This window comes from Chiroxiphia lanceolata, chromosome 5, assembly GCF_009829145.1.
Source record: "Chiroxiphia lanceolata isolate bChiLan1 chromosome 5, bChiLan1.pri, whole genome shotgun sequence".
Lineage (NCBI taxonomy): Eukaryota > Metazoa > Chordata > Aves > Passeriformes > Pipridae > Chiroxiphia > Chiroxiphia lanceolata.
In genome coordinates, this window is record NC_045641.1 from 73,174,979 (window position 1) to 73,195,810 (window position 20,832).

The 20,832-nt window shown below is 45.6% G+C and overlaps 1 protein-coding gene across 2 annotated transcripts; it reads right to left on the minus strand.

Annotated features, from left to right (window-relative positions):
- Positions 1–2,233: 2,233 nt before the first annotated feature.
- YBX3 (Y-box binding protein 3) lies at positions 2,234–20,498 on the minus strand. 2 transcript variants are annotated; one of them, XM_032687458.1, is made up of 9 exons: positions 20,249–20,498; positions 16,565–16,628; positions 14,901–14,934; positions 10,576–10,665; positions 9,814–9,936; positions 6,211–6,305; positions 4,434–4,605; positions 3,241–3,341; positions 2,234–2,795 (listed from the first exon to the last, which is right to left on the minus strand). In XM_032687458.1, the coding sequence occupies exons 1-8, from the start codon at positions 20,481–20,483 to the stop codon at positions 3,276–3,278; spliced, it is 879 nt and encodes a 292-aa protein (XP_032543349.1). In that variant the 5' UTR covers positions 20,484–20,498; the 3' UTR covers positions 2,234–2,795; positions 3,241–3,275. The 2 variants fall into 2 exon arrangements, with proteins under 2 accessions (XP_032543349.1, XP_032543348.1); XM_032687457.1 differs by having other exon boundaries at positions 6,211–6,308.
- Positions 20,499–20,832: the final 334 nt, after the last annotated feature.

A 20,832-nucleotide genomic window follows, 5' to 3' on the forward strand; every position in this document is an offset into this window, starting at 1 on the left:
AGAACAGGGACCTTGGAAACCAACTGGCTGTTACAGATACACTGTACAAAGCCTATTTTGACTCACCACCAAACTGCTGTTACTTAACATATTAAAACAGCACAAGTTTGACTGTAACTTGAGGTGCAGCTCGAGTTAGGCTGACACTAACCACTCATTTAAGACTATGTGGGGCTCCACACATTTAACCAAATTTTTTGAGAGCAGGTCACTTTCTGTACTACAGACATGTACTTTATAGCCAATTTTCCTTAAAATTCCTGATCAATTATAAAACCTTCGTGGTCTTAATAAAGTCACAATTTACAAATCAAAACCGACAGCCAAGCACTGAAGAATGATGATGCATTTTGACATCAGTCAGGAAATAAATGAAGTTCCAAACTCGGTGACAACTTTGTTTAGGTCTTTTCTATCACATCTTGAAACCTTAAGGTATTAAAGGTTCATCTCATCAGCTGGTGATATTAAGTCAAGATCGATTTTCTGCTCAGTGCATCACTGTCAAGCTCTAAGACTTCAAATCAAATCACAGCAGCATTGCTCCACTATTGTAAACAGCACAAAAGCGAAAGTTTAAAGTGTAAAATGATTACAATATAGAAGTACAATATAAAAGCATGTTAACTACTCTGCAAATTCAAAATCCATGTAGCCAAATGTCTTTTTAAGAAACCACACACAAACTAAGCACTCATCTGAAATTCTGCTCATAGTCTTGCTTAAGGTACAAAGACACCACACTTGCCAAGAGAACCAAAGCTCATTACTGAGCACCAGCTTCATATTTTTTTCTGCCAAATTCAAGTAACAAGAGCTCAAGTGGCCCAGTAGAGGAACACAATTTATGCCCAGCTCAAGACATCTAAACTGTCATCTTAGTAAGTGCTTGAGTTAAACCTGTATTGTCATAAGCAGGAATTCAGGGATGAAGTGGGTTATGTCAGTCACTTGCTCCTGTTTTATGCAAAGATTCTTTTTATCACAGAGTCAGGACAGAAATAACAAATAGAACTAGATTCCAGGACACTACTTGCCTTTTCCCTCCCTTCTCCTTTCATAAAATAACAATGACTGGAGTTAGGTACTTTTGTTAAACTAATTCAATCTGACCTACATTTTTGCAGAGATGAAGAAAATTCTCTTTGGCCTGTCAAATCTCACTTCAGATAAAAAACACCTACTTTTGAACAACTGAGGGCAGTTCAAGTAGTTTTTATGACAAATTCTTCAGTAGTGGCTCAGCATTTACAAATACCTTGCACCTGTTTATTATGATGAAATTTCCAACCTCTCCCCAATCTGCCTGAAATAGATTTCATTCTGAACAAAACTTCTAACAGGGAGCAAGAACAGGGAAACTAGAAGAGACAAAGAGCCAGCCATTTCTCCACTCTCATTTAGTCTTGCATGTGCACAGTTACAGCCTTGCTCAGACCAAGGGGTTTACATCAAGTGTTGTTCAGTAAAGCCTGGACAAAGATTGCCCAGCTAAGAACAGAAAGGGGTGTTTTAGGGAAACAAATACATTATCTAAGGTTTGGCCAACAGCAGCTGCAAGGCAGGAACGTGAGAACTGGTGGAGTGGGGAGTGAAGGACACGAGATATCTGAAGAAATTCTCCAGCTGGAAGTGGACTGATAACATTTGCAAGGCAGCAGAGTTTTAGGGAGGAACATTAGAAAAGCACAGAAGTTATTAGTAAGACAGTAAATTACTTATTAACACAAGATGGCACAGGTACAGAGATTTTACTGGTTTCAAGTAAGGAAGAGTGCAGAGGCCAATAAAACACACTGCCATTGTTCAGGGCAGAAGCCTGGCAGTTACTGGGTGTGTGTCTTTCCTCAGCAGAGGAGTCTCAAACTTTGGATCCAACTGTTTACACAACACAAAAGCCCAGCAAAACAGATGAGGAAAAATATTCCGGGAACTCACTTCACGTCCCCCAGACTCCTGCCACAAGATGGTCACAGGAAAATTCAAGCTTTAATGTCATCTGAGCCAGAAGAGCAGAGGGGACAGTGCAGGTTATAGCTCTTGTTGTGTAATTTCTTTGCAGAAGTTGTTTTGGATTGAAGTTTTTATCCATCTACCCACGCTCATGTATCACCCAGCATGGTTTTAGACATCAAGACACACCAAAGAGGCAGTTCCCTTTCACACAGAAAGGCTGAAGCAGCAAAATAATGGATTGGTTTAGAAATAAAATTAAAACCCATACTCAAACAGGTTCTTTGAGTAACTGAAATCACTTTTATTTGTGAGGAACGTCACCCAATGCTGCACAGTTTCAAATAGATCTTAACAAGGAAAGCGGAAGTTTCTCCTCCCCACGTCCTGCAGTGATCAGGACTGGCACAGAAAAAAACAACTCATCACACTTGGGAGGTTTAGCACCAGCATCCAATAAAAAAAAAGCATTTTTTGTTTCAATTTTTAGTTCTTTGGTTGCTTTTTTTTCCCTTTTCAGTTTGATACCAAAAGAAAAATCGAAAAATTTAAAAATTCCTTACTAGCAAAACAGTGAAATTCTAGGAAAAAAAAAAACAAAACCCGAAAAAACAAAAGCTCCACAGTTGCTGTTGAAAACTAGGGAGGTTGTTCTTTCTGAACCTCGCTCTCTTTTTTCTCTCATGCATCTCTCTTGTAGGCGTTCCCTGGATCTCAGCTGCTGGTAAGTTTTGTTTTCTTTTGCATTTCCATAGGTCAAATCTTCGCTCTCATCATCACTGTTGACAATTTATTGCTTGTGTGTTTCTTTGGTGTTACTTTTGAGCTGTATTTTAGGACACCTGTTGAAGAGCCACATTAAAAAAACTAAATAAAAATGCAGTTTAAGTTTCATTTTCTCGTTGAATTTGGCAAAATGTCAGGTGAAAAGAGAGTTACAGCAGACAGGATAAGGACAACTGGCTTATCCTGTCCATAATGCAGGGTCTTCCTAAAATGAAATATTATTAATCAGCAGCAGATGCTGTAACTATATAGACCACATTGAGCTTTCTGAAAAAAAAAAAAAATCAGTTATAAAGCAAAACTTATTCTGTGACAAATATAGACACAGAGAAGAAGAGAGGAAGAAGAGAAAAGCAGCAAACTGCTCTTGGTTTGGCTACAGAGCACTCCCAGAACTTAGCACAAATATCAGGCCATAAGGGCACGTGGCCAGAGGCCAAGTCCTGGAAATACACACCACTCTGCTTGAGCTGGCAAACAGCAATTATCCATGTTCCTTACCTGAGGGATGGTAAAGGTGCCTGGGGAGCCGGGCATTACTCAGCACCACCCTGCTCTGTCACTGGAGCAGGAGTTTCAGCAGGTGGTTCAGTTACCTTTGTCTGAGACACAATAAACCCTGATTAGAGGCAAAGACCGACCTCCAGACCCTTCCTCTATTCAGTGGCACAGCCAGCATAACCCAGGTTTTAAAGTAATCAAGAAAAATGAATCCTCAGAAAATATTAGTGTATTTCTTGTCATTTTTGTAATTTTTATTTTTGTAATCTTGTAAAGTTAAGTGTATTTCCTGTAATTGAGTATTTCACAGCAGATTCTGTCAGGGGAACACCTCAAGTAGACACAGAATGAGAAAATCTTTCCTCGTTTAGGTAAAATCTGGTTTGCAAACAGTTTCCTGAAATGATCTGGTCTGAGCAGTTCAGGAAATGGATCTAGAGCTTTCAAATCCATCTCTTATACTACAGGCAGACTGAGGGTTTGAGGAAGCTGGAAAATACAACTGGTTTCTCTGCACTTCAAAAACAGTTGTTACAGCCTGACCCCAATTAAGGACTCTCCAGAAGCAATCCCTATCCCACTGCCAGTTCCATTTAAGATAAGCTGCTCATTCTCCAAGAGGGTCAGAAGCAGGCAGGGAAATCAGCACTTCAGAGCTGGTCACCACTCACCCACAGCACATCAACAAAACACTTATCAAAAACTCATATAGGACAGAGGGTCTTGAGCATTCACCCCATCAGAACCTCAGTCATTGCCACATGGAATCACAGAATGATTTGGGTTGGGAGGGCACCTTGAAGATCATCTTGTTCCAATCCATGGCAGCAACACCTTCCACTATCCCAGGTTGCTCAGAGCCCCATCCAACCTGGCCTTGGACACTTCCAGGGATGGGGCAGCCACAGCTTCTCTGGGCAACCTGTGCCAGGGCCTCACCTCCCCCACAGGGAAGAATTTCTTCCTAATATCCAACCTAAACCTACTCCCTGGCAGTTTGAACCCATTCCCCCATATCCTGTCACTCCAGGCCCTTGGAAATAGTCTTGCCCCCTCTTTCCTGCAAGTTCCCTTCAGGTGGCCACAGTCAGGTCACCCCGGAGCCTTCCCTTCTCCAGGCTGACCAACCCCAATTCTCCCAGGCTTTCCTCACAGCAGAGCTGCCCCATCCCTCTGGCACCTGCTGGCCTTACCTCTTTGCCCTCCTGAGCTGGAGCGCTGGCAGGACGGGGCCGGCGCCGGTAGTTGTAGGGCCGGCGGTAGCCACGGCGAAGGGGCTGCTGGCCCATGGCATTGGCCTCGTGGTGGTTCTCCTTGTTCTCAGCCTCCCCGGTGGCTGGGGCAGGGCGTGGGCGAGGGGGCCCTCTGAGGAGGGGCAGAACCGGGTGTTAGGCATGAAAGAAGCCCAAGAAGGTTAAACTACAGTAATTTTAGCCCAGCAAAGCCTTCCATAACCAATTCCACCCTGAAACCATCTCCAGCGCGAGCAAACCATCCCTCTGGAGTTTGACTGGCACAGGGTTGAAGAGGAAAGACAAGCAAGGGGGGTGTCTCTTCACTGCTGAAGATACATCAGCATATCCTACAACAAAGCTGTAGTTATCCCATTTGAATTGCTGGCTAGAAGAAACGAGCCAGCAGTGGCCATACAGGCTGATTTGCTATGTTAGCCTTGGTGTGGCTGTATTCCATTAATGGTACAACCCTTGGGAATCTCACTTCACCTGTCAGCCACTCCTGGGTCTTTGCCTGCCAGCCTCCCATTGGCTTCCTTGCTGGGGATTTCGAGAGCCAGATACAGTTGCCTTTCCAGAGAGATCACAATGCTGTTTTCTTTAGTTATTTCACCAGTCTCCCCCAAGCTCATGGAAGCTTTTAACATCATCAACATCCTGTGGCATGAAAGAGCTCCAGCAATCCACTGCTTGCCCAACAACCTGAGTCAGCAACCTGAGCATGAGTCAGCAGAGCTCCAGTGCAGCAAAGGCAAAATGGGCCCTGGGTTGCACCCCCAGAGCCAAGAGCAGCAGAGAGATGTGAACAAACCAGATGGAACCTTGAGGTCCCTTCTAACCTTGCCTGTCCTATAGTTCAATGAACCTCACTTTGTTTTTCAGCAGGTCTCCCACTGCCTTCACTTGAAGGCTCCTCATAGCACATTCTTCTATCAGAAGAACAAGAAGAACAACTGTGCCATCCTTTCCATGCTACTCATTACTCCGAGGACCTCTGTAATCCACCTTCACTTGTCTCTTCTCTCAGCCTCTGAGTCCTCAGTCACTTCACTCTTCACACATTTGTTCCCCCTTCAATCATTTTATGAGTTTTCTTATTATTCTGGAAGTTCTCCAGGCTCTTTAGCACCCCTTTTCTCCAAAGGCTCTAGCAAGACTTAACTCCAATAATCCTGTTTTGTTACCTTCTCCTTTAGGAGTTTCTCAAGGAACCTAAAATTTACATCTTGACTGACAGCAATACCCTCCCACTAACAAAGGATATACTACTATATTAGATTACATGCTCCCATGTCAGAGGTAGGACACAACTTCAGCTTTTACTGAATACTGAGGTTTCCTCTGTACCTACAAGTACCACCACGGCATAAAACCAAGCTTGTGTGACATGTAGGACTGAGTTCAGTGTGCATAAACTACTGTCTGCAGTCCACAAGAAATGTTATAGAGCACACCCTGCCCCAGCAAATATCATGGACCCTGCATCTCACTCCAATTGTGAGAAGCAATGGGATACAATGAATTCTTTGCCCTCCTTTAGCCAATATGTCTCCAAACAACATATAAGCACATTTAACAAATTCTCCAGTTGTTTCCTTATTTCTGTGGCTCACCTTTCTCCCAGTAATTAAAGTGCTTCTCAGTGTCCCTACCACTTGCACAAGTGTCCCTGCACTTAGAAGGCTGTGTAGGACACACAAGCACCTGAATTCTGAGCAAAGGAAATGGCACCAACCTGCGGTAGCGGGGCCGGTAGGTAGTAGGATTCCTGTGCACTTGCTGAAGTTGTCCTCCTTCTGTGACCCCATCCTTGATTTCTCCCTCAGCACCCTGCTACCAAAGGAAGAGACAGTCAAAGATGAATTGTTACCTTGACAGGCAATGTATTAACCATAGAGCCAAATGACCTGGATGCCAGTCCAAACCCAGTGTATCAGTAGAGAAACACCTGCACTGGTAAAGAAGAAGCAGCAGATTCTCAAAAGGCTTTAATTTGGGCGAAGAGGAGGGCAACACAAGAGCCAACACTGCTGCCCCTGTTCCTCACAGGAACAGACTAAAAAACTACCCGATGATGCCTCCTCCCTGCCTGCCAAAAAAGGCAGAGATCTTGACAGTTCTCCCTGGTGCACATTCCAGTGTGTTTCGAGACATGGCACTGCGTTGTAAGGGGTGAACGTGTTATGGAGAGGCAGCTACCGATCAGGACACTTCCCAATTTGGAAAGTTAACAGAAAGAAACGTGCCAGAGACCCCTTCTAGCTCCATTCTACACAAAGCCTTGTTCCACAGAGAACTCCCACAAAAACACCGAGAAAGCTGAAGGCAGAAAAACTGTATTACATCACTTCAAATACTCTTCTACACACTCAGCCTTGTCAGCCTTTCAGAGATGCAGTGGTTCTCTCTCTCTTTTAGTTGTTAAAGCTGATAGTGATAAAGCTGTATGTCAGTTTGGTGGGTTTGTGTTTTAAATGCCAGCCATCAGCAATGTCTGGTTTTTAAAGTGTTACCTGATTTGCAGTTCTCAGTGTACTCTTCCCTTTAAAAGAAGGAATTTAACAAGACATCTAGAAACAGAAGTGCATCTTCTGCACCTGATCCAGTAGGAAGCAAAAGCCTCCTGAAAGCCTTTAGTAGTCTACATTTGACAGGTTTCCTTCCAATTCTACACCACTATCATATTTTGCTCTATTTTAACCCTGCAGAGGCAGGGAACTTTTCTTTAGATAAAATGATGATAAATATTTAAAAAGCCTGGAGTGCTGTAGGTCATAACAGGAAATCCTGGGGAATTAAATGAACTCCAGTGATCAACCCTGACAATCTTACATAAAATACCCTCCAAATGCATTAATAATTTCAAGTGCACTTCGTAGCTCTTTAAGTTCTCATAAAGCAGAGACTTGGTCTAGAGGCAGGTGTTGTACCCAGAAATAGCTAGACCACCTATTTTCAACAATTTGACAGGGTCAGCTGCTGAGATTAGTATAGAAAATCTGAATTAAATTTAAAAACCATCAACCAGTCTAATTGTAGGGAGGAGCACTCAACATTTTTCATTAGCTAAAGCTCTCCCATAGCCCTTGACAATCAGCATCACATTCACAGCTCTTTGAAAGGCACTACTGGAGTTTTTTACATGTTTTTACTGGCACAGCCCAAGTCCACTCCTCCCTGCAGAGGGCTGGGTTGGAATCTCAGTTACAAGACTCCATCCCCTGTAGTGATGGAAACAATGACTAGACCTGATGAAGCATCACTCAAAAACATTGCAAACCTTTTCCTCTTCATCTTGAGCTGAATACTGTTATATCAAAATTTTAAATGGTTTTGGCTTAAACAATCAGCTGAAAACAGAACAGCAAAGTAACTGAATTGCTTAGCCCAGAAGCCCTGATAATTTCCTGCTCTTCTATAGCAGCACAAAAATTCAATGAACACATCACATTAGTATCACTGTCAATTGATCAGAAGTGAAGTATGGCTCCAGAATAAAACAATTATGCTGTCATAACTCACTGAAACAGGTGTAATTCCACCAGAAAACAGAACCAGAGCTTTGAGGTCTTGTTTGACCATATGATAGTAAGTATATGAGATTAATTTATTAGGAAAGTTTCTTGAAAGCATCACCCCATGTCTAGCACACACGTGTTCACTCAGACTCCTCCACAGAAACCTTCCAACTGAGCCTGTACATTCAAACAAAACATTAGGTCATCCTAAAGGGCAGGTTAGAAATCCTGAAGATTTTTAATTACAGCAGGCCTGGGTACACTGAAACCTTTTCCTTCAGCTGTGCAGAAAGAGTAAACACACTTTCAGCAAACACAGCTCAAGAGTGCCCAAGAGCTGGAAAAACTTCCTCAAGTAGAGAGGCACAACCTCCAATGCCCCTGTTACTGGGACTATCCTCGAATGAAACAGAACTTGCTCCAAATTTTAACAGATAATATCAAATCCAGAGGAGCAGTCCATGCATTGATGGCAAGACATGACTTTCAGAGGATGCTCAAGCCAAAGGAAGGACCAACAAACCTTATAAGCAATGGGAAACAATGACCACCCAGGTTAATGTCCTTCTGTAAACTATCATTTGTAAGCTTTTAAGGCTGTAATTCTTCCAGAGTCAGTGATCCCAAAGAATGAGCAGTATCCTTTCCATTATAAAATGCCATATGGTTGCTAAAGGCATCAGGCACAGGGCACACAGCAGCTGAAGTCTGGTACCCACACCAAATCAGCCTGGGGACTCAGATATAAGCAAGCCAGAGGAAAACAGGGTGATAATCACAATTTGTTCCCCTTGTGTACATCTTCAAGGACTGGGATCCAAGTGTGAGATGAAAGCCAGGCTCTTAGCTGCACGAGTTTGCATTAGATAAGAGAACACAGCTCAGCACAAGTACACTGAGGCAGGATTAAAGAAAACACCTAATGACAGCTGGTATAAACAACTAGGCTTTAGGGAAGGATTCAACAACACTAGTTCTGTTTGCCCCTGTGCTGTCAGCTCTGCAAAATGAGAGGAAAGTTATGTTGCCTGGGCAGAGCCTTCCACCAGGGCTGTTATACTGGATCATTCACACATTTCTGCAAGTGATGATCAGACTTAACTATTAAAAAAAATATGTTCCAGTTTGTTGGATTATTCTAGGCACCAATTTAGCAAAAGTACAATGTGGACAGGAGCAGTAACTGCTAGAACTACAGTCATGGTCCTCATGCTTACTTCTTCCTCTGCAAAAACCTGCAGGGAAGATGCTTAGGAAGTCTTGCAGATGTAATGAACAGTGGTGCATAGCTGGTTTAAAGGGGAAAAAAACCCCAAACACCATTATCTTTACACAGAATACTTGTAGGCAGAGGCCTATGAAGGGATGATACAGGGAGGTTTCAGCCAGCTGGTCAAACTACTGCCACGCCATGCAGAAGTGACAAACTCCTAAAATAAATCCCATTTTCCAAGTAAACCATATATAACCATAACTTGGAGGGTTATGAGTAATATAATATGTTTGCTTCAGGTAAAGGGCATGGTGAGCCACTTAGGTGTCGTAGCCCTTTGTGTTTACTTTTCAAACCAACACCCAAGGAGATGCTTTTAACACATCCTAGAAAAACATGACAAGGAAGGGCTACCAGATACCAAATAAAAGAAAGTATCAGTGTCAACCTAAACGATGCGCTGGAGGAACCCAGAATGTCACTGAAGAACACTCACAACTCAGTTAATCATTGACAGCTCACTGTGTGCCAGTGCTGAAGGTGTAGTTCCCTCTCATGGACAGCTGCTGAGGAGGTGGGTGACCAGCACTAAAGGAACTAAACTCACACTCCGAGGTGGCCCACGGCGTCGGCCGAAGTAGCCCCGTCGGTAGCGGCGCCGGTCGGCGGCGTAGCGGCTGCCTTCCACAGGGACTCCGTCTGGACCAGTGACATTGGCTGCTTCTGCACCCTGAGAGCACAACACACAGTCAGCCAGGGGCTGGGAAAACAACCACCAGCTACAGGGAGAGGATGAAACAGCAAAGAGGCTTTTTGGCCCAAATTCCAAGCTACAGCGATTCCCTTCTCCCACGTAGCGCAAAAGCAGGTTTGTTATTCCCAACCCCATAACCAAGAGTTATGATCATGAGTTAAGGTCCTAAGATCATATCAGGCTGAGTTTGGAGAAGGAAGCAAGAAGTAACTGATTGACAAAAACATGAAACCCCCATAACTCTCAAAAATGTTCAAGAAAGTAGAAGTGTAAAGAACTTGGAAGTTCTTACAGTTATTAAACTACCAAACTCCAAACAAACTCTTCAGAGCAATATATGCCTCAGTTAATGATTGCTGGGCAGGCTGCAAGCTTTGAATGCTCTATCAGGTAAAAATTACAAATTCTAGAAGCACTGGTGTGTAGCTGAGGTAGAGTTTTGACACGTATCTAGAAACACACCTTGATGAAGCCTTTAAAAACCAGCTCTCCCATAGAAAAGCTGTAGGAATGCCACCTACCCAGGGATTAACACATCAGACAAAAACCCCAGAGACACAGGCAAGGTTCTGTGTCACTCCCCACTCTGTTGGGCCACACTCCGTAATCTCCTACCTTTTCTCCCTCGACCACATCAAATTCCACAGTCTCTCCATCACCAACACTGCGCAGGTACTTCCGGGGGTTGTTTTTCTTTATCGCCGTCTTTAAAGAACAAAGATACAAAATCATATATTTTTGTGTGTTACTTACCTTATAAATTCATAACCACATAGATGAGGGAAGGGCAGCATTCTTCTGCTACAATCCCAACTCTACACACCAGTTCAGTCACCACACCAAGATAGTTCAAACACACACCTCTCTCATTTTACAGTCCCACCAATACTCAGTCAAAGTTTACTCTTTTCTCACTATTTTTGAGTTTATAAATCAGGATCCACTCTGTCCAGTGAGCTAAACATCCAAATCATTACAGTTCATACTGCGTGTTTCATCTCCTGCAAGCTACACCAAGGCAGCTCTAGCAGCAAGTGTGACCTGTGCCTTCCATTATTAGGACACCTGTAGACCATCTACAGAGAAAAACCCCCAAAATAATAACACTGTTATTAATAATAACACTATTATTAATAATAACACTATTATTAGTTATATTAGAATGCTTAATACTACTAACAACATGGGTTTGCATCAAAACCTCAGGCTCACAGGAACACTCAAACCTCCTGGCGTGATTTTCAGTCTGTCAACTACAGATGCCTTTTACTCTGTGGAGTATTTCCAGGATTCCATAAAAATTGGTTGGATTCCATAAAAGTAGGCAAGACAAGCCTACTGTCTGTTCATCAGGTAAGGCTTCATCAACTGGGAGAGGCCAGGGGAGAAAACACATGTACTGTACAAGCCAATCTAGTAGCCATTTTTTAACTGAAGTTATGTTGGATTGTTAAAGCCCAATTCACTTTAAGTTTCCTGATCTGGGCATCTTTTGTCAGCAGGAAGAGGGAGGTGCAGAACCAGTAAACAGAAACACATGGAAATACAGGGCATTAATCCAGCTTAAGAAATGGGATGTAGGGCAAAAGGAGAAGAAAGTTGGCATATCTGCAGTACAAGGAAAACAGGCAGAATGCAGCTCAGAGGATTTGTTGCCTGTGTGTGGTAGGATATTCCTTCAGTCAACAACAGCCCAAAAGCATTTCTCACTGAAGGAAAAATCTAATCAGCTTAAAGTTGATCTTGACTAGTTCAGGGAACGTGTTCTCCTTGCTGCTGAATACAATCTCCTCTCTGTTTCAGGCAACAGGCCAGCGTGTCCTTGTAGCCACACCTGTCCCTGTACCCTGCAGCATCCCTGAAGGGCTTCAGGAAGAATGTAAGAGTGTACATATTGTTACTACCAAAGCAAAAACAACCCAAGAGGCTGTTTGGGGATTTTCTTATACACAGAAACAGAACGAGCTGTCAAGTGAATTCTTTGGGGGATTATTTTAGCAAGCAGAGACTCACACCATTAGCTCAGACAACTTTGTTTGCTTTCTGCTGACCTTTTAGTGCAACTGCCCCATTTCTAAAAATCACACAGAGGTGTTTGCTTTTCCATAAATGTTATATTGCATAACCTGCCAACTGGAGACAGAGGCTGCTACACTCTAGGCTGGGGCTTGTTTTATAAAGGCAATCAGGACAATTTTGAATAAATCCTAGAATTCCAAGCAGGAACTATGCAGCTTTACTACTTACAACTTCAGCTGCAGGTAAACACTGCTGAAATAAGCCTCTAACAAGCCTAAGCTCTAAGCTTGATGGAAAGACTTTTACCATGTGTATCCAGAGGGAAGAAAGCACTGTTCTCCCTTCACTGTTTACCAGCACCCTGCAGGCTCCAGCTCCTCTGATTCAGAAGACAGATGTTTTATATTAACACAGCACTCAACAACAAAGCCTTTCCTTTCCAAAGGGGACACTGATGAACAGGCAGCTACAAGAGTCTTCAAACCAGTTCAGGGTTTTGTTTGAGAGAGTTCTTCCCATATGCTCACACCAGCACATGCCATGCACATCCAGGACTGTCACAGTAACAGCCAAAGGTTGTTATAACAGGTACAGGTGCACGATCAACACAGTCCAGTGGAGTGAAGAGAAAGAAAGAGCCTTACAACAGAAGAGATTAACTCCTCCCCACTGCTCGTTGATTCAAACTATACCTAATTAAACTGGACTTCTCTGGCTGCTGACACTTGGAATGGTGTTAACATTGCAAGGCACACTCCACCCCACCACGACTGATCCCTGCTGTTCACACCACCTGTAGCTGGCTGACACAGTGCCCCAGATAGCACCTTGCATGAACCAAGCATGACTGAGCAGGTGAAGAACTGCCCTTCCCAAAAAACACTGCTTGGGTCCCCAGCAAGACAAAGGGTTAACTCAAAGCAAGCCATGCATGCCCTAAAAAGAAAAGCATTTTAATCTGTACTAGGTTTATAAATAGCATCCAATAGCCAGACACCAAGCATTAACCCCCATTCCAATCATGAGATCGGCCTGTTCCCTCCCCACGAGGATGCAGGCAGGGGAGGCAGGGAGGAGGCTGGATCCATTCAACTAGGTCAGCCTTATTCTGAAGGGATTAGGCATGTAATCCAGCCCCTCCCGGCCGGGGGAGGAGGGGCAGAGCCGGAGCGGGAGCAGGATGTTTGCTCACAGCAGGGATTTGCCTCCCTCGCCGGGCGGCCCCAGCAGCAGCACCGGCCAGGACGGGCCAGGCTCTGGGCCGAGCTCTGCTGAGGAACATCCCACTGCAGAAACATCTACTCTGCCGTGCTCAGCCCACCCCGAGAGGGCTGCTCGGGTGCAGGCCTGCACATGATGTGGTATTTCTGAACCAAAGCCAGTTTTGCTCTGTGTTCACTCCCAGAGGACTCTCAGCCCCAGGAGGTGGAAGTGCCCGCCTCCATCCCCCCTCCACACACACCCACCAGGTCACATTTAGGGGAACAGGCCCTACGGGTGAAGGAGACAAAACAGCACAGGGAACAGCAGCTTGCTGTTTGGGTCTCTGCAGGCAGCTTTCCCAAGCAGAACATTGATCCATGTCATCTCTGTCATCAGCACAACAGCCATTTTCCAGGATATCCTCTCACTCTCTCAAAGAGACCTCATTTGTCTTCAAGGCAGTTGTACAGTGCTGCCTATCCAGAACATGTTTCTGTTACCAGAACTCTTCCCACCCTCCCATCAGAGCACTGATGTCTCAGCATGCTCACAGCACCAGTCCTTTAAGAAAGGAAAATGACCATTAAAAATCAATATATGCATTGACAGCTCTTGCTCTAAAGTCCACCAGGAATGTGCACTGTGCACACTTCCCAACATCACCTTCACTCATTGTGGGCACTGGACTTACTCCCTCCCAGCTCTATCCAGTTTCAGTCTATACCCTATGACCCAGAGAAACAGTTATCACAGGCTATTTAGTCACAAAGCCACAGGAACTAAACCAACTCTCAGGGTTGACTCAACTAACTATATATGCACACATCCTCATCCTCTGTGAGCAGCCCTGAGTACAAGTTTCCTGGTTACATCTGATGGAAATACTGTCACTTATGCCACAGAGAAAGTTCATGCTTTTAAGGATCATGTGAGCCTGCAGACATTTTATGTGGGACCAGCTCTAGGGGCACTATTTCATTTTCTGGTGAATGATGCAAGTGATGCACAACCAGATCTAAGCCAATAATCAGTTTACACCAGCATGGAGACAGCATCCTCTGTCTTGCCATCATTTGCCTGCAACCTGAGAGTCCCAGGATAAACTTAGAACAGCCTCCTGACAGCTCAAGGAAAGTGAACCAATGACAAGCCTCTGGGCCAGCTCTCCCTGCCTGGGCACACTTGGCACACGGCCTTCCTCCTCTTCTTCTGGGAGCAGCTGCCTCGTGCACAACAGCTGATGGCAACACTGGCTGGTCAACAGCCAGACTAGCTCACTTTCTCCCCAATACCAGGGAGGGCAGACAGAACAAACCTGCAAATGAGGAGGGGAGGGAAGAACAAAAGACACGAGGAGTGTGAGGAAATGGCAGGGAGGAGAGAACAAGCAGCAAGGTATTTACAGACAGAGGAGGAGACAACCAAACAAAAACACAAACCACACCAGAAAACCCTCCAAGCATCTTTAGTGCTCAAATTGGAGCAGACAAAAAGAAAGCATGAAGGGCTATAATAACTCTTCAGTTAAACTCCAGAGAGAAGGAAAGGAAAACATAACCTAATATTTCTCCATGAAAATTCAAACATACACATTCATTCAAGGTATCTGCAGTCAATATTTTAAGGAGAAGCTAGGACAAGGTTGGGTGGCTGTGGCAGGAGTTGCACTAGAAACCTACCATAGTACACAACTCTAAGCTCAATCACTGCTGTCTTACCTGATGAACAAACACATCTTCTTTGGTATCATTTCTGTGAACAGAAAACAAGAAGTCGTAAGAGTTTAGGCTAAGAGACTTAAATAGAAATTCCTGGCTTTACAAGTGAAACCCTCCTTCTCTCAGCCTGTAGCACATGCCCTGAATTCCATACATTCTGTCTAAGTCTACGCTACCAAAACCCTGCTCTGAACTTGTAGGGTCATATGCTTGAGAGCAGAAAGGACTCCCCAGCCTTCAAAAGCATGAGAGGACAGGGGGAGGTTCTCTGTAATCTTCTGGCAAACATTCAATGTTTTGTTTTTGCACAGGGCACAGTTAATGACTGGACTGCTTGTTTTTCGCTATTCTAATTCCTCAAAAACACTTGCACAGGGAATGCAACCTGAGCTGTTACCCCAGAGGTCAAACAAGACTATCAGCAGGACTGACCGCAGCTGTTAACTGAGATCTCCTTTCAGTGAAACTCAAAGCAACCGTGCACAAGAGGTGTCAGGAGAGTCCACGGGAGCAGGACCCAGACACGGATTAGGCCAGACAGTTCAGGCTTCCACGTGCAAAACATGAAGATAAGTCTGAGACCTTGATTCTGTGTTCCCATACAACAAGGGAGAGCCTAAACCCTGCCATCTGTTCATTCCCTCTCTGCAAACACAACGGGCAGGTCAAAGAGCTTGGGAAGATAATACATAACCTAAAACTTGTTGTGCTGGATTGAAGCAATTGCAGGCTTCACTTTAGGAAGGCAGCTAACAAGTTATTACACCATAACCAGCTGAAGGCTCTTAAGTCAACTGCTATAAAAGATTTTAAGAGTATTTCCTAACTCAAACTTTTCCTCTAAGCTTACATAACACTGGCTAGTAACCTCCAGGGACTGAGATCAACACTGCACCACAACTGAGACAGGGGGGTCTTCTCCCCCCTGCTGCACCTACCCAAATCTACCTGATGTGTAACAGCTCAAGGACTTGCAGAATGAAATAACTTGCCAGGTATGTCTTTTGCAAGAGCTCAGCATGCAGGCATTTCATTCTTCATAAAGCACACAAGAGATTTAAGCCCCTCAACCCCACAGATATTCCAGCCTTAAAAGCCAGAGTTTTCTCCAGTAACTTGGAAGCAGGGGTCCTGGGCACCTAAGGCTGCAGGGTGATCGGTATTACCTACAGCTGTGCGGATTATCAATGCCATCCAGAGCTTTGCTTGTGTTCAGAGGAGAAGGGGAAAAAAGAGACAAAGAGAATTTCTATGAAAGCCAGGCCTGGAATATCTTCAATGAGGTGCCATCAGAGCATCTCAATGTGTATCCACAGGAGGTGTATTGACCAGTTAACACTTAAACTTTACCCAGAAGTATTTCCCTTCTTCCTGCCGTTTAGAAAACAGCCAGGCAGTCAGGAAAGATTATGCAGGTCATTAAAGGTGTAGTAGGAGTAAACACGAGAAACCGGTAACAGACCAAATCCGTAATGAGTTTGACCCTTTCTGTTTTCTCCCTTTGATTGGGGGGTGGGGTGTTTAAGAAAAAAAGCTTGTTGAGTGCCTGGCCAAAGCTGACCACCAACTGCATGAAGCCGGGAGTCAGGTCCCCAGGTCCCTGTTGCAATTACTAATGCATGGCATGTTATCTGCACCACGAGTCTATCACCATCTAAACATACCTGTTGATAAAGCCGTATCCATTTCTGACATTGAACCACTTGACTGTGCCAAGAACTTTGGTGGCTGGAAAGAAAAAGTTAAAGAATTTAATCTAAAGCATAAGAAAGTACAACAGTGTTACAAAAATACTTTTATACTTGCGTGGGAACTCACCACCAGACCTACTCTGTTCTCTTAACAGAGAGAACATCTCCCAGCTCAGTTTATACTAATGCAGTGGCAAGACACAGTGCTTTAACAGACTGTTCTCCAGCCAAGAGTTTAACACACAGCACAAAACTCTATTTCCAGAATTGGCCATCCATCCCTTCTCTTTTTGTGTTTCTTATCCCAGAAAGGGGCAGCAAAGTTGACAATCCCACTGCAATTCATCAGTTCTCTTTAGGTCAGTAGCCAGACATGAAACATAGCCGAAGAAAGCTGTTTAAAAGTGTTTTCTTTCACTTCAGGGTAACTTCAGGAGTTACCCTTCTTTCTTCCCTGGAAACCAGAACTGGCCAAAGAAGCAGTATCAAGTACTATATCTCTCAAGTGAAAAGGCAGCACATCCCTGTTTTGGCCCAGCTCTTTCTTGCATTGTCAGCATTACTCTAACCAAATAAAGACATCATAAGACTTTTTTAAATATTCCTGCTTCTAGAGATCAGCTGCAAACTGTCCAACTTGATGTTCATTGACTTCCAGGATCAAGACAAGCTCCTGTCTCAACACTGAAACAGCACCTACTTAGAAGCCATACTGCAGTGTCTTATAGGATCTGGCAAAACCTGTTCCTCCAACTTATAGGAATGTGTGGGAGGAACTCAACAGCGAAGGAGGCAGTTCAACCCCTCCTTCCCTCTCAGCAACTGGGTGGACACAACAAACTTGTACTTTTCAGATCTCTACCAAAAGGAGAGGTTTGGCTTCTACAACTGAACACAGCCTGAGCACAAGTATCTAAGCAATCTGTGTAGCACTTACTTGAAAACGATCCAGTCACTTACAGATGACTGCTTGCTAAAAACCTTATACCTATGTTTTGGAGGTGGCAGGAGACAATTAAAGGGAGAACAGTCTAGAGAATCTCCAATTCAGAAGTCCGAGCCACTCTGCTGGGGGCAGGAACTCACTGTAAATTGTCACCTTCATCCTCTCTATGCCTGCATTCTTCCCTAAATGCCCAGACGGGATGACAGAGCCAGACAGACCTTTAGTCCCATGAAGTCTTGCCATTCTCACACACTCCTCTGAACACAGACCTCAAATGAGAATGTTTGACAGCAGCACCCATTGCCGTACTGCCGCTGTTATTACCTCCAATAACAGGCCTCTTCTCATCCCATTTTTAGAAGTGAGGTTTTTGGTCTCCTTTAATATGCCCTTTTCAGCAGAAAATGTTCTTAATTAGAAGAAGCAAAGTCATGTTAAGACTGAGACATCACCTGGAAAAAAGGGCTCTGCCCACTACAATATACATTCCCAAGAATTCTTGTTTACAGAGATAAAAACCTCCTAAGTTTCACTGCCTAACACTGACTCAGTGAGAATCTTCAGCATCAGTATTTATAGGGACATCACTACATACAGATGCTTTCTGCTACCACAAAGGCTCTGGCTACAAGAGCCCACTGCACTAACACAAGAGGAGAAGGAGGGAAGCACAGAAACAGGTGCCAATGGCAGGTTTTAGCTGCTTTAAGAAACAGTGCTAATACCACTGATTCCCTCAACATCATTCTTTCCCTCCGCTGCAAAACAGCTTTTGAATCCGTTGGCCTATTTCAATCAGATTAGGAAGAGGAGGAGAAGCTTAGGAGGCATGGCAAAACCCCTCAGAGGAGTCAGGGAGCTGGGGGAATGAGAGGCAGTCACAACTCACTCTCTGTGTGCTCACAGTTTCAGAGCAACTTTTGCACAAGTTGCAAGAAACCAGGGGTGAGTACTGAGGAAACACTATTCCCTACAGACATCGGTCTTACAGTCTTCCCTAAGTATCACTGTGGGGCCAAAGAACCTCGGACAACAGCACGACTCTGAACATCCACGTGGCCACGGCACAGTCACTGGAAAGCCTGAGCTGTCCCAACAGGGAAGTCGGGCAAGGAGAACAAGCCCAGAGGAAAACACAGCAAGGAGTTAAACTGATGAGTCAGAGAAGGTGGTTGATGTGATGACGTCTGTCCCACCAGTGAAAGCCCACATATTGCTACAAGATGCTGTACTCTGATGCTATCAGAGGAAACAATCATCAGCCACTCCCACCCGTGACAAAATAACCTTTTAACAAGGAAAGCCAAAGCTTCCTGTGACCAGCAGAACAGAGAGAGTTGAGTAACCCTTATCCCTATTCCTAGAAGTCAGACACTTAGATGCCCTGGGCATTTGCTTCTAAGGAGATCTTTGTAAAAGACTTGAGTGAACATAATTACACCACCATCGAGAGGGATATTTGAGGTGGACTTTAAGGCAAGGCCATTTCAATTAGCACTATCAGTGCTATCAGTGATCATTTTCCTCACAATTCCTACTAAAAAGCTTGGTAGCAAAAGGGCCATTGTGCAAAACCATCCCCATGGTGGTTTTCATTTTCCTGCTCATCTGGGAAAAGTATTTGTGCATTCACTTCCCCCCTACCCCTTCTCAAAGCAAAAGCAACAGGCGGACAAGACAAAAACATTACCAAAAATGAAACAAGCCATGTTAATGCAAGAAGAAGCCAGACACAACATCAGGTATGGATGTGCTGATTATTGTGCTCTATTTACTGATAAATCAGGTAACAGGGGGAAATCACACAAACCGTGCCTCCAATCTGTGTTTTGCCAGAATTCTTCCTACCTCCACTCCAGAGAAATCCTTTACCTGGCTCCTCTCTGCTGCAGTAAGACCTCAGTCTTTCCCTTCAGAATAGAAGGTGCTGTCATTCTTTAGTGAAGTCTGCGACTATTAGTCAGCCTCAACTTTGCTTTTAAACAGCCTCTTGGAGTCCCACAGTTACAAACAGCAGATCCCTAGTTCCACAGATTCAACCCTTGTCCTTTTCAACAGGTTGACCTTATTTAATCACAAATTAAAAAAAAAAAAAAACCAACACACTTGCTATGCCCTGGGTTTGAGAGATGGCAACACGGCATTTTCACAGAACGTGCCGAGCTGGAAGGGACCCACAGGGATCATCGAGCCCAACCCTCAGCCCTGCACAGGACCATCCCCAAGAATCACACCATGTGCCCGAGAGTGTCATCCAAAGGCTTCTGGAACTCTGTCAGCCTTGGTGCTGTGACAACTGCCCTGGGGAGCCTGGGGTTTTTGCCTCTTTACTGAAAACAAATTAGAAACTGGGGAAAAAAACAAACAAACAAAAAAACCCCAAACAAGCACCGCAAACTCCCAAAAAAGCCCCAAAGAAGCAAACCGCACTAAACCCATTCTTTACAGAGGGAAAAGTTGTGCCAGGACCTTAAAACTAAAGAGAGGTACACAGAGCGTTCCGCAGCAGCCCCTTCCAAGCGGGGCAGCGCCGGCAGGTGCCGGGCAGAGGCTCCCCAGGGCTGTCCCTCCCTCGCTGTCCCGGCCACCGACAAACCCCGGCGCTCCGGCCCGGGCGGGGGAGGCACGGCCGCCTCCCCATCGGGGCAGCGCCCGAGGAGCGCTCGCCGGGCCCGGCCCGTCCCACAGGTGCCCCGGCAGCTCGGACTCACCCAGCACTTTCTTCTCCGACTCGGTCGCGGCCGTTGTGGCGGCGGCGGCGGCAGCGCCGGGGGCCGCCTCGCCCACAGCCGCGCCCGGCGCGGCGGCGCTACCGGGGCTCTTGGCACCGCCGTCCGTGGCGGCGGGCGCGGCGGTGGCAGTGGCGGTGGTGCTGGCGGCGGCCGGGGCGCTGGTGGTGGTGGTGGTGGCCGTGCTGGCAGCGCTGGTCTCCGCCGCCTCGCTCATGGTGCCGGCAGGGCGGTGGCGGCGCGTGTGGCTCGGGCCGCGCTGGGTCTTACTGGCCCCAAAATGGCCCCGCCGAAGTTTTAACACAGTCAGCGAGGGCCGGCGCCGGCACGCGCGCCGCCTCATTAGCATTTAAAGGGGCCGCGCCGGCGGCGTGAGGGGAGCGGGGCCGCTCCCGCTGCGGGGTGGGCGGCGTGTCCCGACACCGCACCGCATGTCCCGACACCACACCGCATGTCCCGACACCGCACCGCATGTCCCGATACCACACCGCATGTCCCGACACCGCACCGCATGTCCCGACACCGCACCGCACGGCGTGTCCCGACACCGCACCTCATGTCCCGAC

Bases quoted from the DNA above. Each gene is read 5' to 3' on its own strand.
- YBX3 (XM_032687457.1), bottom strand. From the start codon at position 20,483: ATGAGCGAGGCGGCGGAGACCAGCGCTGCCAGCACGGCCACCACCACC. The intron at 16,629-20,248 runs GTGAGTCCGAGC...TTTTCTTTCCAG, and splicing joins GTCGGAGAAGAAAGTGCTGG to CCACCAAAGTTCTTGGCACA. The intron at 4,606-6,210 runs GTTGGTGCCATT...GCCCCTCCTCAG, and splicing joins TACCGGCCCCGCTACCGCAG to AGGGCCCCCTCGCCCACGCC.